The sequence below is a fragment of the Zootoca vivipara genome, chromosome 12 (genome assembly GCF_965207765.1).
Source record: "Zootoca vivipara chromosome 12, rZooViv2.hap1.1, whole genome shotgun sequence".
Taxonomy (NCBI): Eukaryota; Metazoa; Chordata; class Lepidosauria; order Squamata; family Lacertidae; genus Zootoca; species Zootoca vivipara.
The window spans coordinates 13,483,454-13,509,826 of NC_142595.1; the positions used below are offsets into that span (position 1 = coordinate 13,483,454).

General features: G+C 43.8%; 1 protein-coding gene across 1 annotated transcript in view; it reads right to left on the reverse strand.

Annotated features, from left to right (window-relative positions):
- The window catches only part of MYO1D (myosin ID), a 172,705-nt gene that overhangs the window by 53,777 nt on the left and 92,555 nt on the right, over positions 1–26,373 (reverse strand). Inside the window, exons 17-21 of the mRNA XM_035136261.3 lie at positions 24,170–24,393; positions 23,505–23,649; positions 21,186–21,290; positions 9,047–9,160; positions 1,613–1,767 (exon numbers count right to left, since the gene is read on the reverse strand). Of these exons, the coding sequence (XP_034992152.3) occupies positions 1,613–1,767; positions 9,047–9,160; positions 21,186–21,290; positions 23,505–23,649; positions 24,170–24,393 (743 nt within the window). The remainder of the gene's footprint in view (positions 1–1,612; positions 1,768–9,046; positions 9,161–21,185; positions 21,291–23,504; positions 23,650–24,169; positions 24,394–26,373) is intronic.

A 26,373-nucleotide genomic window follows, 5' to 3' on the forward strand; every position in this document is an offset into this window, starting at 1 on the left:
CCCTCCCCTTGCCCCCCCCCTAGTTTTGATCCTGGGTACGCCCATGGTTGGACCCATTATTGGTCACATCTGCTTAATCGGACAGAGCCTGTCTTTGCATGCAGGGGAAGTCACTAACTCACTGAGGGTTTGAGACTCATCAGCTACCCTCACCTGGTTTAATTGGCCAGCCAAAGCCATTCCCATGTTATGGATGCTGTCACATACTGAGAGCATCTACCACAGGTCTCACACTGGACTGAGACAGATGTCAAAGCTTGCTTCACGTGGTATTCTCACACACACCCAATGGTATATTCTGGAGTGGGGAAACCTCAGTGTATTGGAAGGAGGTAGTCAAATATCATAGTAAAAGGTAAAGGGACCCCTGATCATTAGGTCCAGTCGCGGACGATTCTGGGGTTGTGGCGCTCACCTCGCTTTACTGGCTGAGGGAGCCGGCGTACAGCTTCTGGGTCATGTGGCCAGCATGACTAAGCCGCTTCTGGCGAACCAGAGCAGCGCACGGAAACGCCGTTTACCTTCCCGATGGAGTGGTACCTATTTATCTACTTGCACTTTGAGGTGCTTTCAAACTGCTAGGTGGGCAGGAGCAGGGACCGAGCAATGGGAGCTCACCCCGATGCGGGGATTCGAACCGCCGACCTTCCGATCGGCAAGCCCTAGGCTCTGTGGTATTTGCTACTAATTTAAATTTGAGAGAAGGTTCAGCAAAAAGGTTCCACATAAGTTATACTGGGCTCCTGTGGTATGTTTTAATAAAGAGTAGATTACTATGAAACCATGTCAAAGATGTAGGAGGCAAAACTCCATGTTGCAACAAAAAAGACCATTTTGGATTTCCATCCATAACAACTTATTATATTGAACTCTATTAATAATGTAGTAGACACCAACTTTTACTGACCAAAACTGATCATATTTCAAGCTTGAATCTCTTAAGGGAATTCACTTAAGGCAGGCATGGCCAACCTTGGCCCTCCAGCTGCTTTGGGACTACAATTCCCATCATCCCTGACCAGTGGTCCTGTTAGCTAGGGATGATGGGAGTTGTAGTCCCAAAACAGCTGGAGGGCCAAGTGTGGCCATGGCTGATTAAGGGAAAGCTAGGATGAGTAATAAACAGGAGAGCCGCTGTAGTACGGTAGCAGCTATTGTTAATCAAATCAAAATGATTCTGGGTGTGAAAGAACTTTGCCACAAAAGCTGAGTGCTTTTCAAATTATACACATAATTAGTGGGTGCAAGTGGAAAATAGAAAACACAATGGGATCGGCTGTTAGGAATTAAAGGGCACAGACGAGTTGAGACCAAATACTGTTTCTTTCCAAACACGGGACAACTATCAGCAGTCATTCTGGTCCTACACAGTCAAACCTGAAGCACATATGGGAAAAACATTTCAGATACGGATGCATGGTGTCACAACACCTAGAGTTTGTCTTACAGTTAACACATCTGTTGGGTAGCCAAAAAGAGCTACTTATGTGGTCAAAATACAGGTTTGTCCAAGCCCTGAGGAGTCAAACTCTAGAGAGATATCCAGATGTTTACAGAAATGGAGTCAAAAGCCACCCCAAAGCAAGCCTTGGTGGTCTGTACTCAAGCTCACCTTTTGAAGTGATTTGCCAGGACTCCAATCAACTCTCCGATCTTGCTCTCATTGACTGGATGCATACTGAGGAGGCACACAATTAGGTCCTTGTTGTCTTTTGTGTGGAAAACTGCAAGCTGGTCTTTTCCATTGGAGACACTCAATCCCGTCAGCTGAGCGAAGAAAGAGGGGAAACGTTAAGGCTAACCAAGTTCCATGCCTTAGTGGATGCTTTGCAGTAGTCATAGATAGAAAATTAGATTAGAAATCCAGACACCTTCCCCCTACCACCCGTTTCTGGAATGACAGCCATGTCTGATTAACCAGACTTTAACAGGGCAAGTGCCTGGCTTTTCTCACTCAAGTGAGAAATAATTACACAGGGACTCAGGTACATGTACTAGTAGCAACGCACTATATGTTTTGACATTAGTATTTCAAATATGACTTTGTATAATACAGAAGTGCCTACAGACCATAGCTGCCAAGTCTCCTGTTTTTTTGCGGGAAACCCCCGTATTTTAAACCGTTTCCCGCTGGCAGCCTGGATTGGGAAAAATCCCGTAAATCCCCCAGATTTCTTACCTGCCAGGGAGGCTCCATTTTGGGTCCTGGCGCTGCCCGATTTCCGGTGCCCAGACGTGGGTAGCACGGCACCAGAAGTCGCTTCTACGCATGTCCGGATATGCGTAGAAGCGACTTCTGGTGCCGCTCCGCCCATGCCTGGGCACCGAAAATCGGGTAGAGCGGCACTGGAAGTCGCTTCTACGCATGTCTGGACATGCGTAGAAGCGGCTTCCGGTGCCGCGCCGCTGCTGATCCCGCATTTTTCAGCAGGAGACTTGGCAGCTGTGCCACAGACAGTTGAGCAATTAAACGGAACCTTAAAAGTAAGGCATACATAAAATTTCACAGTAGCACCTCAAGTACTTAGGAAACATGCTAAGCATACTAGAAATATATTAGGAAGCTTGTTTCAGTTACACTCCATGATATATTTACAATTATTAGAATTAGGGCTGGTTTTCTAAAAATAATGTTTAGGGGTAGTCTCATTTTCCTACTCATATTGAAATACTGCCCCTCAATGAGGCCAAACTTATAGATTCACAAAATGTTTAGGGGTATGCACCCCCCCGCACCTCCCCCCCCCAGAAAAAAGCACTGATTAGAATTATTATTATTATTAATTGAATTTATATACCGCCCTATATCCGGAGGTCTCAGGGTGGCTCACAGAACAAAACCAGAACACAAAACCATAAAATATAGAATCAAAATAAAAACAACAACCCAATACCCCCCCCAAAAAAACCCTTCCACATTTTTAAAATGCATCAGATGTCAATCAAATCAACCAAAGGCCTGGTTAAAAAAGAACATTTTTTGCCTGGTGCCTAAAGGTGTATAATGAAGGCGCCAGGCGAACTTCCCTGGGAGAGCATTCCACAGACAGGGAACCACTGCAGAGAAGGCCCTGTTCTCGTGTTGCCTCCCTCCAGACCTCTAGAGGAGGAGGCACACAAAGGGCATCAGAAGATGATCTCAGGTTCATATGGAAAGAGGCGGTCCTTGAGCTATTGCGGCCCTGAGCCATTTATAAAAAGTATCTGGAGTCCCACTCTCTGCCTGCGGTGAAGAAAAGGGCAACCAATCTCACCAAGGGGCAAGAGCAACTCACCTTTGAGGAACATTTATAACATTTGGAGTTTTTTAGATGAATATGGGGAGAGGGGATAATGATGTATTTGCATGGTGTGGGGAAAGGTAGTATCTCTCACGCAGACACACACCAAATAGGAGACTCTGGAATCATTCATTGAAGGTGAACAGCAAGAGATTCAGAGCAGATGATAGGAAATGTTTCTTCACACTTAGTTAAACTCTGGAATTTGCTACCAGTTTAGATAGCCTTATCCCTCCATGAAATTACCTAGTCCCCTGTAAAAGCTATCAATGGCTACTTGTCACGATGACCATATTTCATCTCCTGCATCAGAGCAGCATGTCTCTGAACACTAGGCACTGGGGATTATGATCAGAGTGCCACTCTACCCAAACTCATCTGTATCTTCCCGTGGGCTGACCAGACTGCTGGACCAGATCGGGCTACCAAGACTCCTATGTTGTTATGAATTTTTAGTTCATCTCCAAACTTACTCGCACATTTTCCACAAAATGCGTTCGTCACACAGAACTTGACAACTGATAACAATATATGAAAATGTATTTGCATGGCACAACATATTCTGAACGCAGTATGGAGACATTTTTTTTGTAGCAGATCAGCACACACATCCCAGACTATATACTGCAGCTGTACAGCCTTGGGGTAGGGATGGGTGAAACCTGCCCATTTTGGTTTCTCTCCATTTCTCATTTTCCATTCTTAAATTCAGTCCATCCTGTTTCTGCATTGGCACAAGAAAATTCATATGCAATTGTGTGCATATATTCTCCTGGTGTATCCGTTTTTGAAGCATTTCCCCCTGATATCTTACATTTCTGTAAACATTTTTACTAATGCAGACATTTTCTATGCTCTTTTGATTGGAGAACTGTATTGCAAGATCTAGGTAAGTGTCAACTCCAAAGGATAACTACATTTCAGTGCGTGTCTTGGTTCAGCAAGTGCAAATTAATCCTCCTCCCTTCGCTATTCATTTTTTAAAAGAGGCACACGTGTTTTATAAAAAAAATATACTAATGAGTTAAAAGGTTTGTGCAAATGTAGCAATAAATCAGGTGAGACAGAACAAAGATTGAAATATTTGCGCATGCTACCACAAATGGCTCTGTTGATAATAACAAAGAGCTTACTGATTGACCAAGTATTGGTGATGGGGCTTTGATTCTGCTTACAGTGCATTTCTGCTAATCAGACCCATAGAAAAAGCCAATACATTTCTATATTCTGGATTGTGTTTGGCACACACAAGCTTTTGTCTAATAATCAGGGATTAAATTAAGCAAAGGCTTGAAAGAGCTTTGCCCCAGAATACACACACACACACACACACACACACACACACACACACACACACACAGAGTGTGTTAGAGGGTATAAGCTTTAAATTTTAAAAGCTGATACAGCTTTGATCACTCAAACATCCCAGAGGGAAGCATAATTCTTCAGGCAAAAACCCAATAATTGCTATTTATTTTTGTAGCGAAATGTCAAGCATTGACAAAAGTGTACTCAGATGAGAATTCCTAGCTATTTAGAATGGCTATAATTGGATCAGACTGACTGCTAGTTTCTTCAAGGAACCTAAGAAAAAACTCAACCTTCAAGGACTGTTCTTTGTTTTAGCATGAAAAAAGAGACTTGTCTCATTTCTGACACCTTTCAACACCTCTCTGCCATTTCCCCCTTGCTGGAGAGAAAGGTTAAGACTTCAAGAAATGTTCAGTGCACTAGAAAGCTCATGTAAAAAGGAATTGCCCAAACAGCAGTGCATACGTCTAGAAATTGTTGTTATGAAAGCCTCCAAAAGCAGGGTCTAGGTGTGTTCAGTTGTATTTCTAGGATTCTAATCAAGGGGATGTGACTGAAAGCACTCTGTGACCAGGCGTTCTCTTGCAAAGGGATCAAGAGACCCCACATGTAAACACAAGAATTCTGTGTTCAGTCTGTACCTTCTTCCAACAAATAGGGGGTGTTATGAGCTGGGGTCAGGCAGGAGAGAATTCTAACCCAATACCTACTCGTGATCTTCCCTCCCCTCTCCATCCAGGCCAATTCCAGGGGCAATGCCCAGTGCCAACTGTTGTGTCCCCTAGCAAACAGTTGGGACAAAGTTATTGTTCTCTAGGTTTCAATCCTGAAAAAATGTAAGACTATACCGCTTTAGAATGGGGAAAGTCAATTTGGCGCCCTCCAACAAGTCAATGGTCAGTTGTACTACTGTGACTTCTGGATAGTAATACATTTGCTACTTAGTTTTAGAACAAGGAGCTACCTCTAACATAAAAAAGTGAAAGGTTGGTATGCAGCCAACTATCAAACCACATTTAGCTCCAATAATCTGCTACAGGGGGACTCTTCAGCAGGGTAGATTAGTTTAAATAATTGATTTAAAGCTGTCTTTGGCATCTTGGTGTGGGTAATTGTGATTTGCTCTGTAAGGCAGGTGCATGGTGAAGCAATTGTACCACTGCTTTGTGAGGTACCACACTCTGTACGAACCAACTGAATCTACATTCTAAAAATGCCAAAACTGGACGCAGGAATGCATCCCGATTCAATTTAACAAAACAAGCATGCAAAGTGATAGTAACAGGCATGTGTGAAATAAGAGAAAATTATCTTCATTTCCTCCGTTTTCCAGAATGTATTATTATTTCCTAGTTATCTGTACACCAGCTGCAGACTTCCTCAATCCTAGGATCATATCTTCCCATCTTAATGCATTTAGTTATTGCCATCCTTCAGTTCCTGGCATATGCCAACTTGGCTGGCAACACCAGGCACAAGAACCCCACCAGAGGTTTCAAGTCACTGGGATTTTTACTGCCACAAGTCAAAGGCACACCGAGGGATATTACTCTCCATTTGGAATTGCTTTTTTTTTTTAAAAAAAAGGTTAGGAGTGACAGAACGGCTTCTTGAGCTGGGAAAACAAGCTTCGGCAGGACCAGGCACCAGCTGACCGCCTGAGATCTCCATGGCAACGCCTTCCCAAGGGATGTTGCTATGTTGACAGGGCAGCTTTGCAAAAAGTGATTGTGAGCGCTGCTGGCATGCAGATGCACTTTGACGAGGCTAGCTCCTGTACACCTTTACAGGGCCAATCCATCTTGCAGATGTAAATGGAACACATCTTTTCAGGTGAGGCAGAGAAATAAACGCCGAGGCTCAAATATAAATGGTCCATGTTCTAGGTGAAAGCATCTCTGTCAGTCCAAATAATGGAGCTTTTCTATGAAGAGCAAGGGGGAAACCCATCCCCCGCACAATTATGCAGATTTCGAGGCTTCCCCACTTTCACTACATACAAAGATATTAGTTGAGGGGCCATGCGTGTCAAAAAAAAACCCCACCGGCAATGGGCAGCTCCTAAAAAACCGAATAGCAGGCTGCTGATACGTTTTGTTTGGAAAAATTACAAGCATGTAAATAAAGGATGGGGAATGTCCTCTAGCTGTTCTGGAGACAGAGGATTTCCCCCCTGGGGGGAAGAAACCCTGGTGGACTGTGGGAGGATGGGAGAAATGATTTCTTTGTGGGGGAAAGATTACCAGGGACAAATATTTTATCTCAGCAAGAAGCAGGACAAGTTATAGCTTAATTCGTAAATACTTTTGAGTCATTGATAACATCCTCTGGTGAGCACAAGGGTTCGAGAGTCATTCTGGAATGATGGGCAGCTGGAGGCCAGTATTTGCTCTGCGGTGTGCAAGGCCACTCCATGAAAAATAAAATAAAAGGAGGTACCACCTGGTTGTGCGTGGGAGTAGTGTCAGAGGGGAGATAAGGGGGGATGGATCAGATGAGGCAGGTAGAGGAGGATGGGTTACACACTAGGGCAGGCACCCCCAAACCTCGGCATTCCAGATGTTTTGGACTACAATTCCCATCATCCCTGACCACTGGTCCTGTTAGCTAGGGATGATGGGAGTTGTAGGCCAAAACATCTGGAGGGCCGCAGCTTGGGGGTGCCTGCACTAGGGCTATGAGAGAATAAGCAAGTGTAGTGCATCAGAAAAAGTGGCCAGGAAGATCTTGCTGTGCTTCCTTTGCACCAGCCCGTCTGCCAGCCTTTCAGCACGAGTTAAAATTCTTCAGGCCTTGTAGGCATAAACCCCCAGCTGAGTATCACACTTTTGAAAGAAATTCTTTAAGGGACAAGCTGATCCACAAGAGACAAACACAATTGCGAGTCAGTGGCCAATGGGAAGGGAGAGCTGTGATCAAGATCTTACCCCCTTTCAAAAATACTGAAATAGCAGGCCCATGCAGTTGCTTTGAGGGTTGCGAAAGCAGCAATGTGCGTGTTTCATTTACCCCGATATACATTGCACCACTCCTCTGGAAAGAATTAGTTCACGGGGTGGGGCTGAGGGTAGGGGAAGAACACACAGATAGCTCAGTGTGTGGAAACACAGCTAACAGCTGCTTGTTCAGGAGGAAAGTAGTTCAGAACAACCTAGTCCTACTTCCCTGATCTTCAAAGCAGCCACATGGGGCTTTCCAAGTAAAAATTTTTATGAAAAAAAAAAGACAGCAGGAAATTTTGCTTATGGATTTTCCATGCCTCTAAGCCTTTAGGGAAGCATTCTCCTGCCATCGTGCAGGCTTATTGACCAGAGCATCAGGCAGGTTCTTGACCAGTACTGGAGGAAACAAGAGCCAGTAAACCGAAGCTCAATCCTGACATGCTAGAAGTGCTGCAGATTGGTGGTTTCTGGGTCTGGGAATTAGGGGGGCAGCCTGCTCTGGATAGGGCTGCGTTCCCTCTGAAGGACCAGGTTTGTAGTTGGTAGGTGCTCCTGGATTCTGGGAGCCCAAATGACTTTGGTGACAAGGAATGCCTATTTTCAGATCTGATTGGTTTGAACTTACTGCCACTCCTGGACAGAGATAGCCTGGTCAGAGTGAGCCAGGTTCCAGAAACATTTTGTTTAGACTACTGCAAAAACATTCTACATGGAGCTGCCCTTGAATATGGTTTAGACCTGGCAGAGGTCAGCAAACTTTTTCAGCAGGGGGCCGGTCCCTCAGACCTTGTGGGGGGCCGGACTATATTTTTTTTTGGGGGGGGGAATGAATTCCTATGCCCCACAAATAACCCAGAGATGCGTCTTAAATAAAAGGACACATTCTACTCATGTAAAATCATGCTGATTCTCGGACCGTCCGTGGGCCAGATTGAGAAGGCGATTGGGCCAGATCCAGCCCTTAGTTTGCCTACCCATGGTTTAGAGATTGCAGATAGCGCAAAATACAGCTGTCAGTATTCTGATGGTCCTGAAACCTAAATACCATAAACATTGGTGCTTAAAGATCTGCACTGACTGCCTATTTGCTACTGAGCCCGAGTCCAGGTTTTGGTACTGACCTATAAAGCCTGAATGGCTTAGAGTCCTGTTACCTTAAGAGCTGGCACTTATACCATTCTGTCTGTGACTTGAGATCTGCTGGGCATCTTTTCTTGGTAGTTCCACCACCAACTGAAGCTTCCCAGCAACAATATGCCAATTATGAACTGCACTCCCACTATTGATGTAACCCACCCTGGTTTTTGTTGTGTGTTTTTTTGGTTTTTTTATTTTTTAAGAGTGGGTTGCAAAAAAATTTTTTTAAAAAAAAGCTTGTGGGAGATATACAGATAAAATAACTCTATGCACTTCACAGAATTCTGACCAGAGTTCTTATCAATTTTACAACAGAGAAGCTGGATCATTAGCAATTTCGTACTGCGGAGTCCTGGCTCCAGCTCCAATACTTACATTGTACAGTGGGATGGTTTTCATCACTTTGTAGTGCTTTGTCGGATCCATCTTATAAAGGTGTCTGTCAGTGATAAAAATTGCCCGATCTTCCACTTTGCTAAAGCGGTTTATCTGGAAATAATCAAATCCCCATGGGAATTAAAAGTCATTTCCTTTTTTTAAACAAAACAAAGAACACACTTCACACACTCTGAATAGCGTGATAGTAGCATTACTGGCTCCTGAAGATGTTTGAATTTTGCTTCCACAGTTCTAAAAGGCATGTGCAAATCAGGTTTTAACTGACAGAAGGATTAAAAACGGTCCGGATTTAAGCTGAGTTCAACTTGGTGGTATTGTGTATAGAAAGCAGTAGTTGAAAACAATGAGATTAAAAAAAGAAAGGAAAAGTACTTCTGTTAGCTTAACCTGGATTGCTAAAATGTCAGCCCAAATATGATGACCCTGTTGCTGCCTGTATTTGTTCACTAAAGACAGACAGGGACCAGCCCTCTAACCACATAAACTGCCCAAAACAGAGCATGGCTGATTGTGAGAGGGTAGGACTTTGCTCTAAAGGCAGGTCTTAGCTGAGCTTCGGCTTTCTCAGGTGTATGGGAAGTTATCTAGGAAGTTTGGCAGACAGAAAGGTAATGTCTACACAAGTCTACTGTAATGCACTCTAGATGGGGCTGCACTTGAAAACACCCAGAAGCTTTGAATCAGTCCAAAATGCAGCTGCCAGATTGTCACAGATTTTATTCTGGTGCTCTTATCTTCATTGGCTAGCCATGCATTTCTGGACTCAATTCAAGTTCTAGTTCTTTCCTTTACAGCCTTAAAGGTGCGGGAAGCCTCAGGCCTGGGTGCCAAATGAGGCCCCAATGCCTCTTTATTTGCCCCAGGTGATGCTCCCAGGCCACACCTCTCACTGGTCCTGTTTTTCACCCTGAGTGCTTTTACCTGGATGGAATGTTTCCCTGAACTCCAATAATGCCTCTTGCTCGCCTGGATGGAGGGAAGAGCAGGGTGTACGAATGTGTGTAGAAATTAGTCTATATACAAAGGTGACGTTTACGTTTGTTGCTCTGCCCATTTTTGCCTCTGGCCTTGTCCACTGCTTGCATGTGGCCCTTGAAAGGTTGCCCCAGAAGAGAATGCAGACCCTGGACTGAAAAAAGATTCCCCACTCGTTCTCCACTCCTGTCCCAATGGCTCGGAACCTGGTTAATTCTCTCCTCCAATCAGTTTTGGGGGTACTGCTCCAGATTCCCAAAGCTGACTACATTGCAGCTGGTGAACGAGAGGAGCAGTGAATAACGTCATGGCATCAACATCATGGCATGGCCTCCCCCTAAATTTTGTTTTGCCACCTATTCATGAGGCTTTCAGGGTGACTGTCTGAGCCGCTGCTATTATACTGTGCAAATAACCCTCACTTTTCTGTTAATTGGTTTATGGTAGGCTACTTGGTTTTTCAGACTGATTTCATTGAAGTTTTTACTATTTTGATTATGGCCGTTGCGAGGTAACATGGCTTCACATATGTACAGCACCTATGTAAACTAGCATTATCTGGGAACGCCCTAAAGATGTCAACTCTGGATGCCTTTTGTAACAGGAAGACTTATGCCTTGCTGTGACAACTCTAAAGATAGCAAGCGGCAGGGTATTCTGCTGTGTGTGTGTGTGTGTGTGTGTGTGTGTGTGTGTGTGTGTGTTTGGGAATGTGTGAGAGAGCAGAACAGCACCATTTCTAAATTACCATTACATTTGTAATGCTAGCAACGTGAAACATACTGTTTGCTAACAGTTTCCAAAATGGGACTGAAACCATTTCCATCAGTGAAATGAAACCCACTTGTTACTACTTTTACAGCTAAAGGCTCTAAATTTGAAATTAATTGAGGATGCCACTGGGATTCAGTAAACCACAATTGAGTCCCCTGCTGAGAAATGCACCATTAGATCAGTTTTTCCTTCCAACTTGCTATTGACAGGCATCCAGCCGGGCAAACGGAATTAAAATGATAGTTCAAAGCAAAGCCTTGAAGACGGGTTGCCTATATCTATCATCTATCTATCTATCTATCTATCTATCTATCTATCTATCTATCTATCTATCTATTCCACATGGCTGGATGTAGCAGGAGGAGAAAGAACAAAAGACTACTCCAATGGATTTCAGTAAGAGACGGTTTGGAATGCAGAACCAGTTTCCCCACACCCAAAAATCAGAGGGGTATATTTGTGTGTGTGTGTGCACATGCATACGTACAGAAATCATTTTCATTAAAAAGAAGAAAGATAAATCTTAGAAGAACTGTTCACCCTAACTAATGAGAATAGGACAAGCAGCAATGCATTAATAATAAGATTGAGGTTGAATCCTGGCAAGACAGAATTACTGTTTGTGGGGGACAGGAGGTGGGCAGGTGTGGAGGACTCCCTGGTCCTGAATGGGGTAACTGTGCCCCTGAAGGACCAGGTGCGCAGCCTGGGAGTCATTCTGGACTCACAGCTGTCCATGGAGGCGCAGGTCAATTCTGTGTCCAGGGCAGCTGTTTATCAGCTCCATCTGGTACGCAGGCTGAGACCCTACCTGACTGCAGACTGTCTCGCCAGAGTGGTGCATTGCTCTCCCGCTTGGACTACTGCAATGTGCTCTACGTGGGGCTACCTTTGAAGGTGACCCGGAAACTACAACTAATCCAGAATGCGGCAGCTAGACTGGTGACTGGGAGCGGCCACCGAGACCACATAACACTGGGCTTGAAAGATCTACATTGGCTCCCAGTACGTTTCCGAGCACAGTTCAAAGTGTTGGTGCTGACCTTTAAAGCCCTAAATGGCCTCGGTCCAGTATACCTGAAGGAGCGTCTCCACCCCCATCGTTCTGCCCGGACACTGAGGTCCAGTACCGAGGGCCTTCTGGTGGTTCCCTAGTTGCGAGAAGCCAAGTTGCAGGGAACCAGGCAGAGGGCCTTCCGCCCTGTGGAACGCCCTCCCATCAGATGTCAAAGAGAAAAACAGCTACCAGATTTTTAGAAGACACCTGAAGGCAGCCCTGTTTAGGGAGGCTTTTAATGTTTAATAGATTATTTTATTTCATTTTTCTGTTGGAAGCCGCCCAGAGTGGGTGGGGAAACCCAGCCAGATGGGCGGGGTATAAATAATAATAATAATAATACTTATTATTATTATTATTATTATTAATGTGTCTACAGTTTTCTAGGTTCTGTACAATTTAAAAATAAAAACAAAACCCAGCTGCCTGTGGAGATAATGATGAACAAGGAAGCCCTCTCTGAGGCATAAAGCCTTTCTGACTTCATCCTACTGCTTGGCAGGAGCCCAAATTACACAAGTAGCATCTCTTTTATTGGTAACCAACGTGAGTCCTTCAGACAAGCAGCATGCTCTCTGTAACAGAGTCAAATAATCCCTTAAATCTGTGCAAAAGTAGGACACCTAAGCTTTTCCAGGTAGCTTGTCACTTGTATCAGTAACTCAAAATCAGCTAAGAGATTTAGGTGTCAAACACAGAGAGTGGGCAATGCTCTGAAGAACCATCTAGCCAAGAGATGGCAGATGGGAAACTAGGTCTTGTCTTCTGCAGCACTACAAACTGCCAGTACACACTGCATGTGCCATATATTTATGCTTTTAACAGCACCATCTTCGACATGGAAAGCTCCACTACATCAATCAGAAACACAGAAAGACAAAGAAGAGCAAAGGTAAGCCTTGATTCTCTTTGACTACCACTTCTTCCATTGCTATGAATAGTCAACACCTGATTTGCTCTGTCCCTGCTGCTTCAAGGCATTCACAAAGATGGGTTCCCTCAGCCACTATGGCCAAGTGGAAAATGTACTACTAACAAACAAGTTAAACACTTGTGTGCTTATTGATTGCCGTAAACATACAGCTGCTTTGACCATGTCAGGGGATTGATTGCTTTCTTCACTTCCAACGGCAATCTTCAAAGTCTGTTACATTGTTTAGTCCACAAGACTGAGTATCTCACCATGATTACTACCATCCACACACACATGGTAAAAGTGTCTTGATCTTAGGTGATTTTACAAGAGCCACTATGAAATGACTAATTATTTTAAGGATAATAATAATAATAATAATTTATTATTTATACCCCGCCCATCTGGCTGCGTTTCCCCAGCCACTCTGGGCAGCTTCCAACTGAATATTAAAAACAATACAGCATCAAACATTAAAAACTTCCCTAAACAGGGTTGTCTTTTAAAAGTAAAATAGTTGCTTATTGCCTTGACATCTGCTGGGAGGGTGTTCCACAGGACGGGTGCCACTGCTGAGAAGGCCCTCTGTCTGGTTCCCTGTAACCTCACTTCTCACAATGAGGGAACCGCCAGAAGGCCCTCAGTGCTAGATCTCAGTGTCCGGGCTGAACGATGGGGGTGGAGACGCTCCTTCAGGTATACAGGACCGAGGCCTTTTAGGGCTTTAAAGGTCAATACCAACACTTTGAATTGTGCTTGGAAACGTACTGGGAGTCAGTGTACATCTCTCAGGACCGGTGTTATGTGGGCCCGGCGGCCACTCCCAGTCACCAGTCTAGCTGCCGCATTCTGGATTAATTGCAGTTTCCGGGTCACCTTCAAAGGTAGCCCCACGTAGAGTGCATTGCAGTAGTCCAAGCGGGAGATAACCAGGGCTGCCTTCAGATGTCTTCTAAAAGTCTGGTAGTTGCTTTTCTCTTTGACATCTGGATGTGTCCCATGTTTGTGGAGCGGGTGGGAAGAAGGGAGATGAAGCTAATGCTACATCAAGTGTACAGGCTAGCTATTATGGGATGTATGGCTCTGAAGGCCCTACCTACCAAGTTCCCGTGGGAGGAGTTATCCTTGCTACAGAATGTGCTCCAACATAATCTGGCAAATAATGAACCTGTTCAGAAATTTCAGTGTGTCTGCTCCGAGTATGACTAGCATTGGATACAACCATATAGGTTATGGTATAAAAGTTGCAGTTACAGTAAATCTACATGGAACCACCGATTAGTTTCTCAGTGGAACAGAGAACTGAGGTGCACTGTCTGTATACTGGTGACACATAGTTATGTTTCACCCTTGTTTGCCAATTCAGGTGGTGCAGTTGATGCGATGAACCAGTACCTGAGATCAGTACTGGACTGGGAGAGGGTCAGTAAACAGACACTAACTCCAGACAAGCAAACAGATACTTTGGGTTTACCCAGGGATACAAGATTCAGTCTGTTCTGGGCAGAATTGCACAACCGCTTAGGAGGTCAGATTTGTAGTTTGGGGTGCTGTTGGATCCAGTCTCATCTCTGAAGGTACAAGTGGCTTCTGTAGCATGAAATGCTTTTCACCAGCAGCAATTTCACCCTCCGGACCACCCTGGCTGTTGTTATCTATGATATGGTAACAGAAGCAGTAGTAATCTCAGACAGATTGCCATTTAACTGGTGCCGAAATCGTGACAAAGTAGATTGCAAGAGCATCTCAGAAACAGCAGACCAATTTATTAGATCCAGCATTTCAACAGATATTATAACTCTAGCCCAGTAACTAGCGTACACAAAGAGTGCCAAGAAAGCAAGAATGTACTGGTAACTTTCTCTTAAAGTCAGCATCCTGCCTTGCACACACGGAGCTGTCCTTTGTACTGAAGAGAACAGGGAAACTCATGCTGAGTTTTATATGCACATCAGAGCCCCCATGTAGAGTTTGAGCACAGCAGAAATTAGTATCTTGCCCAGTATATTTGACTCATGGTAAACCTGCAGAATTTGAGACCAGAAGACTAAGAAAGGATCTCAAAGCCATTAAGTTCCAAGTTTCTACTTTAATGCAACGTTTGTAGCACCACAAAAAACAACATCCAAACTATCCAAACTCAACAACTAGACAAGCAGAGTTGCCAAACTGCACAAAACATCTGCAGAGCAAATGGACTCTAGTAAGTGAGCCAACTTGCTGATCTTTTCTTTCTGCTTTGCAACAAATTAAATCTGTCCTCATCATCAGAAATAGATAAAAGGGTGGTTTTTTATGCTCTTGACAATAACCTTTCAAGATTCTGGAAGCTTGCTCACCCATATTCTTGTTACATTTAGAAGCACATGTCATTCACTCTTTCAACCTGTCAATCTTGCCAACTCTGTACAGAACATGACAATTCTAGCTTGGTTCTCTAATGTCACACCCTCTAGCAATTCTGCCATAGCTATCTCTACCCGGGACAACTAATCAATTTGAAGAGAGAGAAGCATCACATTCAATAGGAGACCTGCCCAGAAAGAGATCTGGAAGGTGGCTGTTTACTGGGTAAAGAGATTGGTTAAACATATACAATATGAAAAAGCAGCTCATGCAGGAAGGTAGGGCATTCCTTTCAAAGAAGGTCTTTCTTGTTACCAGCTGATAGTCATAAGGGCAAGATGGCTTGATGGTTTGTTGGGTAAAATAACCCCCCAGCAAGTGTGTAAAATAAAGTTTCTAAATCATGGGTTACTAATTATGGGCAGCTGGTTCTTGCAGGAACCTGGAGATCCAGGAATTGGGGTGCTTTTACATGAGTAGCATGTGTCCTTTTATTTAAAGGGCATCTCTGGGTTATTTGTTGGGCACAGCAATTCGTTCATTTATTTATTTTTTTCAAAATATAGTCCGGCCCCCCACAAGGTCTGAGGGACAGTGGACTGACCCCCCTGCTGAAAAACTTTGCTGACCCCTGCACAAGAGCATCAAGCAAAAGAGCTATTGCAAATTCTGCCTGAAGGCAACAGATACTAAGCACCCAATATTCCACTTTCTAAAGCCATCATTTCTTCTCTCTCGTTTGTTGTCTGTAAGCAGAAAAGCAGCCTGCTTTCTGCTTTGCAATTCCCCTAACCTGGCCATTTCTTGACTAAGCATCTACTTAAGTGTTGACAGTGTGCCCTGCATGCTGATCAGTACAAAGCAGTTAACACCATCACTGCTGTTTCAGTGGTGCTTCACACTTTTAGCCGCAATAAGTAGTGACACCAGTGTCTTCCCAACATACCAATGTAGGAAATGGGGAAAGCAGAGAAGCATCCTTTGAAAACATGCAGGGACATACACCAGGAAACCCCAATCAGCAGCAGAACAGCAGCAGGTGCTCGCTGTGAGTGTGAGGAATCTGTGCCTGCCTTTTCCTCTTAACATATTTGCAGAGTGTGAAGTTATTGTTTGTTAAATGGAGAGGAGAAATGTAAAGGGCAAGGACAAAACCTGACAGGGGTGAAGAAGGGGTGGGGGGAAAAGAAGGGGAACTGAGCCGACAGTGCAAAAAACACTTGGCTTTGGCTGTTAGGGAAAGGCTGTGGGACTGATGTGAAAAAGCGGGCTGTTATCAACTTAGGAAGCAGCATAGCCAAAGCATTAAAAGAAAGAGTGAGGAGAACAATAGCAGTCGAAAGAAGATATGCAGAACAAAGGAGACTGAAATGGAAATAAAGAGTTAGAGGTAGGAGTGAAAAAGAGCCATGTGATTTCGGAATTGAAGGCCAGGTTTGCTTGTGGCCGCTCTTTATTATAATTTTTATTTAAGTGATTTTTACGCTGCTTTTTAAAAAACTGAAGCCCTTTTAAAGTGGCTCACATATAATGATCACAAAACACAATAAAGCATTACCAATCCAACCACTAGAGCCAAAGACCAATGATACATTTTTAGCATCTAAAAGCAAACAGAGCAGCATAAAAAACGAAACAAGCATATAACACCCAGCCAACCTGTGCCAGCGGATACCACAGTACAGTCGTACCCTGGTTATCTAATGGAATCCGTTTGACTTCCAAAACGGTCGGAAACCAAGGTGCGGCTTCTGATTGGCTGCAGGAAGCTCCTGCAGCCAATCGGAAGCTGCGTCAGATGTTCGGGTTCCAAAGAATGTTCACAAACTGGAACACTCACTTCCGGGTTTGTGGCGTTCGGGAACCAAGGCGTTCGAGTTGCAACGTGTTCGAGATCCAAGGTACGACTGTACTAAAAATGATAAAAGCAAGTTTAAAACCCACACAAGATACCTAACCGAAAGGCTGATGGAAAAGAAACATTTTTATGGCCTGCCTGAGAGAAAGCAGGGATGAGGCCAAATGCACCTTTTGTGGGAGGGAATTCCATAGGTAAGCGGCCATCACCATAAAGGCCCTGTCTCATATTTCCACATCCTGACTGTATACTACTGGCGGGTCTGTGAGCAAGACCTTGGGGCTTGAAGCAGGCTCATATGGGTGCCAGTGGTCCACCAAGTAATTTAGTGCCAAACTGCTTAGGATTCAGAAGCAAACAGGCAGCCAGTGTAATTGATATAATACCTTCATTTTATAGGATAGCTAACACACTGGTGGCATTAAAAAAAGAATAGAACTAAAAACAGAACTTTGATTTTTTAATTAATAAAATTCTCTTTTCAAAGCAAAGGTAAAGTTTTATGGCCACATAACAGTTCTTGTGTACAGGGGCGCAGAGCAATGATTTCTCAGAGTGCTGATGGTGGAAGAAAGGTTGGGGAAAGATGCCATATTTATCGTAGTCTTTAGACTGGGTGTGCAGAGGAAACTTTCTGTGCCCTGTACAGGCTTTCTATTTCTCCCTGATGTAGCCCAGTTGCTTCCTTTATTTATCCTTTGCTGCAAAAACACAGTTTGAAAAAGAATGCAAACAGAGCAAGAAAAAAATTGCATAGCCATTACAGATCTGCACAATGTACTCAAAGCACAGCACTGTTGCTTCCTTGAGGCAAAATCTGGAGATGTGCATCTTGTGAACACACATTTTTGTACTCACATCTGTGGAGGGATCCCATTATCAATCAGGATCTATATCGCCAAACACAAAAAGCTTTCTCTTTGGCAAGTACGTTTTCATTAGAGTTTAAACAAATCAAAACCAAACAAATCTTTTGCAACTCAAAGGGTAAAGGGCTTTGTTACATTATGCTTGGAAATCTGAATCAGGAAGGATGTGAGAAAAGATTTAAAGAGATTAAAATTATGTAACACAGAGAGAGAAAATACATTCCAGAAAACTCCCTGACAAAGATGCGGCTTGTCAGTCCTAACACAAATTCAGATTGAAGCATCCTTTAAAGCAGGTACATGCAAGGGATTTAGGGGCACTCAAGGACAGAGAGCAGATGAATTCTCCTTTGCTCATCATTCTTCTACTTTGCAAGGAGGGGGAGTAATTACTATATAGCAGTATTTCACTGATCCATACCCTTCCTAAATGTCAACTGAATAAACCAAGGAAGTATTTTACGGCCCTCTGCTATATTCTACATAGACCCAAGCTGAATAAAATACTACCAAACCCAAGAAATGCCCTTATACAGACATTGAACTTAACCATAATTAAATGCTACACACAGTTAAGGATTAGCCCCAAATTGGGATGTGAAGCTATGGTTATGTGTTATATCAGCACTGAGCAAGCCACAGTTAAGGCAATTTTGTGTTCTCTCCAGACTCCTTGCTCAAAAGGGGAGAAGCAGGTCAACCTCCTACACCATTTGGGGGGCAGGGTGCGGTTCAGCAAATTAAACCATGGGTTCACGACACATTTGAAATCTTAACCAAGGTTAGACAACAAGCCAGGCTAGTGCAAGGCAAACACAACCCTGGCTGATCATGATTACAAAATCAGAAGTATCCTATACATTTGCCCCCCCCCCTGTTGTGTGTGATTCCTTCTCCCGTCCATTTCTGGAGCCAGCTATGGTTAGTGTTACATGCAAACAGATTTTAACCCTAACCATTTTTAGCTCAGACCTGAATTTGCTAACCTGGTTCTAACAACATCTCTAAACTTAAGAGTGGCAGCTAAACGTGGTTAACACTGATTCATGTATATATACAGTGGTACCTCTGGATAAGTACTTGATCCATTCCGGGGTGCCGTTCTCACCCCAAAAAGTATGTATCTGGAGCGGCACTTCCGCGCATGCACAAAACACAGAACGCTTCTATGCATGTGCAAGTGGCGGAACCAGGAGGTAAACACTTCCGGGTCCACCGCATTCTTAAGCTGAAAATACGCAACCCGCAGTGAATGTAACCAGAGGTATGACTGTAGTGTTAACCATGTTGATTCCAAAAAGAGAATTGGGAGAATTTACAACCTTGATGGTAAGAGATAAGAGGGGAAAGGAATATTTAAATCTCAGGTGGGTTACTGATCTCCTAACCTCAGTCAGGAGAACATGCAGTATTGTGTCTGCGCCGGCCGACTATTATTGGTGCTATCCCCGGTGAAGGGATATATATTTAAATTATTTTTATTCCACCTCTCAAACAAAACTGATTCACAAGGGGGCTAGCACAATAAAAAAAACACAATAAAAAACAAAATATGATGCAGTAAAAACATCAGCAATACTGATTCTCATTAAAAACGGAGGGAAGCAGTACTGATTTCAATCTCTTTCTAAAATAGAGCGGGAATGGTGAAGGAATGAAGTGTGTTCTGGAAGAGTGGCTTCGTTCCTTACTGCCACACACCTTGCTTCAAAATGTGGGGACACAGAGCAGGGCCTCAGACAACAATCTTTTGAGGTGAGCAGATTCATGTGGGAGTTGGTGATCTTTCAGGTACTACTGTTCTAAGCCATTTCAGGATTTAAATGTCAAAATGGAAATTTTGAATTGTGCTTGCAAGCTCACTGGCAGTCAGCTTAGTTTGCAAAGAAATGTTTCCTGGGGCATGAGCCAGTTGGCAAACAAGGTTTTGCATTTCACACCAGTTGGAGTGTCTAGATGCGGGTTCAAAAGCAACATCACATGCTGCACAATGCAGTAGTTGCAATCTAGATTCTTTAAGGGCATGAATAACTGAGTACAGATCATGTTTTTCCAGGATTGGCCACAGCTGCTGAATCAGCTAAAGCTGCTGAACGAAGTGCCAGAGGCCACAAAAGATAACTTGATCATCCAGATTTAAAAGCACTTCCAAGATGAGAACATGATCCTTTGGGAGGGAGGGCAACCCCCCCCCCCCAATAGAACAGGTTGAATCTGATTTCCTTGCTCAAGTGTATCATCAATCAGCCATACTTTGGTCTTATCTGGACTAAGCCTCAATTTACTGGTCATCCATTCCATTCGGAATCTATTTAGGACCTTGGCAATGTAACCTAAAGCAGATGGGGAGGTAGAGCTATGCATCATCACCTTACTGATGACGTTTCACCCCAAAACTCCAGATTTCTCAAGTTTAGTGTGTTTTAAAAGCATAGGGTTGGAGGAATGGGATCCTGCAAAATTCTGCAACATAAAGGCCAAGGAGTCAAGCAGCTCTCCCAAGCAAGTTACCCAGGACCCAAAAGACATGATGCCTGCACCAGACCAAAGGTGCGGGTGAAGAAGCTTTTTAGTATGAATCTGCCCTTTACATTTCAAAGGAGATCACCCTGTAACTTTGAGCTCATCTGCTTAACGCAGCAGAGCTGAAGAACCATTGCAAAAGTAAAGGTAAAGGGACCCCCGACCGACTCTGGGGTTGCACGCTCATCTCGCATTATTGGCTGAGGGAGCCGGCGTATTGCTTCCAGGTCATGTGGCCAGCATGACAAAGCCACTTCTGGCGAACCAGAGCAGCACACGGAAACACCGTTTACCTTCCCGCTGTAGCGGTTCCTATTTATCTACTTGCATTTTGACATGCTTTCGAACTGCTAGGTTGGCAGGAGCTGGGACCGAGCAACGGGAGCTCACCCCGTCGCAGGGATTCGAACCGCCAACCTTCTGATCAGCAAGCCCTAGGCTCAGTAGTTTAACCCACAGCGCCACCTGGGTACTTGCAAAAGTAGATCTGCTCAAAATGCACACAATATAGGTCTTCTTTATTCTATTCATGTTCAACCCTTTTTGAACTTCTTTACAATAAATTGTAAGTTTGATTCCCCCAATCCCCACCTGTTTTGCTGACAGTTTTCTCACTTTCCTAGTTCTAAATACTATCCTCAGAAGCACTTCTTTTTGAAATACATTTCTTTATTTCTTTTTACTATTTCAAAATTCCTTGACCTGAGCTTCAGCAATGTAAAAGCCTCTTGATGAATCCCTCCCCTCCCCTTACTTTCCAGAGGCTTTCATCGTCCTTCTGCAGCAGTTGCTGTGCTTACCTTGCGGACGTGAGACGAGAAGAGAACATTCATGAACTTGTCTTTTCGTTTCAACTCATTGGCAATGGGGACAAATGAGCCTGCAGCCTGAGGGTTATCTGGATTCTAAAGGAGCAAACAGGAAGACAAGCAAATAATTTGTCTTCATCATTAAAACAAGGGCAGCAGCATCTTTACCATTCCAGGTCAGCCAGCTATAGAAGTCTCAAATATACATTTGTAACAACACTGCAATTGCTATCCTTCACCACCAAGACGGCATTCCAAGCCCAGCACCTCCTTGATTCCAAAAGTTTCAATTCTTAAACAGAGACTATGTTAGAGCAGAATATGTTAGAACTGCTCAGGTAAGAGATGGGCATCAGTCTTTTAATTATGGAGTTGAATTTCCTAGGTTTTCTGAACAAGGCAGCAAATAAAATGTCCTCCTGAATAACAGCTTTTTGGGAATAACAAATGGGGAGAGTGTTTGTTGTTGCAATCTGGCCCTGCTTGCTTCCCATAGGAACCTGGCTTGCCACTGTGAGAACAAGACAGCAGGCTTTCGTCTGATCCGGTGCTTTTCTTATGAAAGGGCTTGGCCGTGGTTTCTACATCCCTGAAAAATGGAAGCAAGTGGGCATTCTAAGGAGGCATACAAGTTTATTCTGTCTTGCATTCTGTTTGTTTTCCATACAATAGTTTGCAGAACCCAATGCATACATGGGGCCTTCTTTTCAAGCATGGTCACAGAACACAGAAGAACAGCACTACTAGACTAAGCACAAATGTCTTTCCAGACTAGAAGGACATTTCTGCTAATCCAACATCCTTGTTTCCAAACAGAAGCACCTGGAAAGGCCCCAGGAAGGGAACTGCGCTCTCCCACTATTTTTCTCCAGCTGATAGTATACTTCCTTTGACTTTGGATCTTTTTCTTGATCAGACACCACCAGTTCAAATTCCATCAGTGTGTACATGAAGCTAGGATTTATTTATTTTTGAATAACTTTTTATTGGGTTTTAGAAACAAAAATAAGTATACAAAGTTTTCTTGTGTCATTTGTAATCACAAAAATAATAAATATCTACAACATATGGTTCATTATTAGTGGTCAATGTGTAAGTTCTTGGTTCATGAATTGGTTTAAACAAAGGGCAAACAGCATAGAACAGAGTTTTGTTTGTTTGTTTTAATTCATCAAGCATTTTTTTAAATAAAAATAATAATTGTTAGGAAGAAAACAGGGGGGAAGAGGGGGAGGGGGGAATGGTAAGTGGGGTGAGGTTGGGTGGTTATGCTACTATTTGAAGGTAGGATTTTTGCCCCAATATGCACCACTTTATATGCTTCTGTATATCTGACCTAATGTGAATTCCCATTTCCCCGTACATTTTTAAACAAGTTATGTAAGCACAGATCCTTAGACTTCACTGTTTTCTACCACCTGTTGAAAGAACTGCTCATTTACTAATATTCTCTGCTTCCTGTTGCTTAACCAGTTCCCAGAGGAGCTATCCATTTTTCTTTCACAACAGCACAACCAAGAGCTTTTGGTGAGGTAACAACTTCCAGGGGGGTAGCTATGGTAGTTTTGTGGCACGTTAAAGACTAACGGAGGTATTACAAGTTTTTGTGGGATCACCCCATCTACATGCATGATGCCGAATTATTTCAAAAGTGTGTTGGGGCAGAACTTCATTCTACATACAGTGTCTCTTCCTCAACAAGGCTTATTTTGCTATCTGTTTAATTCCGTCTTTGGTAGCATTTTTTACAAGGGTATTCTGAACAGAAGTTTAATTTCATTTGGGGCTCATTCATTTATTCCATCCTCTGAGAAGTGAAAGCCCTTCTTCTAGTTATAACCATAGTTGAGAAAACCACCTACACATTTCAAAGGATGCTTTGGTGTTTGCAGGCAACCAATATAGGAAATCGTCTGGAACCATGGGTTTAAAATAATCACACCTTCCACTTGCAAACACTTCCAATTTTCACACTAGAATAAATTCTGCAAATTTGTATACAGCTAGCTTGCCTACTTTGTTTTTAATATACCTCACTTTCATTAAAGAGTGGACACAGTGGGCTGCTTTGCAGGGTGAGATTTGACAGAGTTCTGTAATAGTTTTTGTTGTTGTTCATTAACTAAGAAAAAATCAATTAGGGCTTGAATTAGAGGAAAGAAGGACAAGGATTGGAGTTTAAGAGGAAAAGGCTAGTTCTGCAAGGAGTAAAGAATTGTTAGCATGGGCCTTGGTTATTTACTTTTTATCTTTGCGGTATCACAGAATGCAATGACTGACATTTTGCGTGTTCTACTATATAGTACTTACCAATGCAATGTAGTTGCCCTGCCAGGCTCTTTGGATCCCCATATCACTTCGGTGGCCCTTCAGCACTTCCACTGCTGCCACCTTTGCCCTGATCTGAGGCACATCCTTGGGGGGAATGCTCTTGATAAGTTCGTGCGCCCTCCACCTGGTAAAAAACAAACAAACCAGAAGCAATTGCACATCAGACTAGCATGGGGATTGGAATATACGGTTGCCCAATTAAATAGTTATCAGCATTTTCATACAAACAATTCTGCAATCCCACTCACCAACTGATTGGCATAACTAAAAATAACCACAAGCTGGCTTTGTTCTGCGGCCGCCACATCCTTAAATGGTGCTTGCATCTTTCTCAAATACAATACAGTCGTACCTTGGTTTTTGAACAGAATGTGTTCCAGGAGTCCGTTCGACTCCCAGAACCATTCGAGAATCAAGGCGCAGCTTCCGATTGGCTGCAGGAGCTTCCTGCAGCCAATCGGAAGCCACCCCAGACATTCGGCTTCCAAAAAACGTTCAAAAACTGGAACAATCACTTCTGGTTTTCGATCGTTCTGGAGCCGAAACGTTCGGGTTGCAAGGCTTTCGCGGTTACACTATACGTGGTAGTATCAGGTAATGTTCCTGCTCCGTAGCCCAAGAAACAGACTGCCTTTGATTCCTACCTGTGATAGATTGCTTGCAGAGCCTCTTCAAACCGCCGCAGCACTTTGGGTGGGGTGGGCCATCTCACATGCTTGCCGTAGCCTTTCATAGACCTGACGTTGTGAAATCGCCGGGCAACCTCGCAGATATACAACTTCACTTTGTATCGGCGGTAGCACTTTATGATCTTGAGGGCAGCTCGGGTTCTCTTGTAGCGCAAGCGAGCCAGTGTGCCCCTCCAAACCTATAGAAGCCCCCATAAAAAAAGTTAGGACAATAGAAATGGGGGGGGGATGAGTAGTTTCCTTCTTCCTACTCAATATTTCATGTATCACTACAAAGTAATAGTGCAAATGGAGCATGCATTTCACAATACAGTGGTACCTCGGTTGTTGAACGTAATCCGTTCTGGAAGACCATTTGACTTCCAAAATGTTTGACAACCGAGGCGCAAAGGGCTGGGCTGCAAAGTCAATGGAGAAAATTGAAAGAACCTGCAGTGGAAGCTGTTCAACTTCTGAGGCACGTTCAAAAACAGAAGCAATTACTGTGGTACCTTGGTTCTCGAACGGCTTAGTTGCCAAACAAATCAGCTCCTGAACACCACAAACCTGGAAATAAGTGTTCCGGTTTGCAAACATTTTTCAGAAGCTGAATGTCTGACGCAGCTTCCACTTGAGTGGAGAAAGCTCCTGCAGCCAATCAGAAGTCGCACCTTGGTTTTCGAACGGTTTCGGGAGTTGAACAGACTCCCGGAACAGATTAAGTTCGAGAACCAAGGTACCACTATACTTCCAGGTTTTCAGCGTTTGAAAACCAAAATGTTTGGCTTCCGAGATGCTCGAAAACCAAGGTACCACTGTATACTTGAGTATACATGCCAGACGACACCCGCCACTCACCCCACCAGCCTTTGCTTGTATACATACACAAAAAGAAGCACTGTGCAAGGAGCCTTGTATACTTCATATTAAATAGTCCAGATCCTGCACCAAGAAGCCTGATTTACACAAGCTATGTGAATTATCCAAAATCAATCACATCTGCATAGTTTATTCTGCTTTGGCTAGGCATGGAGAGGGGCAAAATGCTCTTCAGGACGCTGAAGAGCTGCCGCTTGGAAGTCCCTTAGGACCCACCCTACTCCTCTGATGGTAAATCATTTTAACTGAATTTAATATTGCATTTTCACATTGCCGCCACCTGCCCCGGGACATGATGGTGAAGGGTGGGGAAGAAAGCTAATAATAGTAACAATACAGAGTTCTACTGCCAGTGCTCTCTTGCCATGCCATGCCCCAGAGTTAATTAATTTCGTGGAGACAGAGTTAAAGAAGTGCCAACCCAATTCTCCCCTCTATCATTATTTATATTGTGCCACTGCCGGACATGGCCCTTGATGAAGTAGCGTACCAAAAGACAGGCTACTGCTCCAAGCATCTTTCTATCTAAATCCCAATAGGGAAGGAGAGGTAAAGGTGACGAGGTAAACAGACAAGCATAGTTAAGTGGACTCAGGCTTTATTTTGTTTGGGGATCATGGAATCATACAGCTGTAGAGTTGGAAGGGACCCCCCAAGGGTCATCCAGTCCATCCCCCTGCCATGCAGGAATCTCAACTGGATCTAGGGATGAGGAGCAAGGGATCTATAGACACTGCCGCTTAAAAACACAACCATATAAACCGGAGGATTATGTAATACAGTGAGGACAACAGAGACCAGTCTCCTAAGTATAGATATTCTGCTTTTACATTTATTTACAGCAGGGGTGGGTAAGCTGTAGTCCCTGGCCTATTTCAAAAGTCGTCTCCACATGCTCAGGTCAGCAGCAATAAGCTCCTTCCCCAGTAGACCTCTGGGCAGGGAAGAAAAGGCAAAGAGGGAGGGGGAGAAAATGGGTGGCCCTCCCCACTGCATGAAGCCAGGGCAAATTGCCCCTGAGCAAAATGTTGCCTAGACCAGGGTTTCCCAAACTTGGGTCTCCAGCTGTTTTTGGACTACAGTTCTCATCATCCCTGACCACTGGTCCTGCTAGCTAGGGATGATGGGAGTTGTAGTCCAACAGAGACCCAAGTTTGGGGAACCCTGCCCTAGACAGGATAAAGGTTGCCCAGCCATTATTCAGATTTATGATTCAAGTTACTCCAAGGGAGGATGAAGGGTAGCTCAATTCTCCCCTTGTGGACAGGACAACATTCTTAATTGGAATTTGTAAAAAGAGT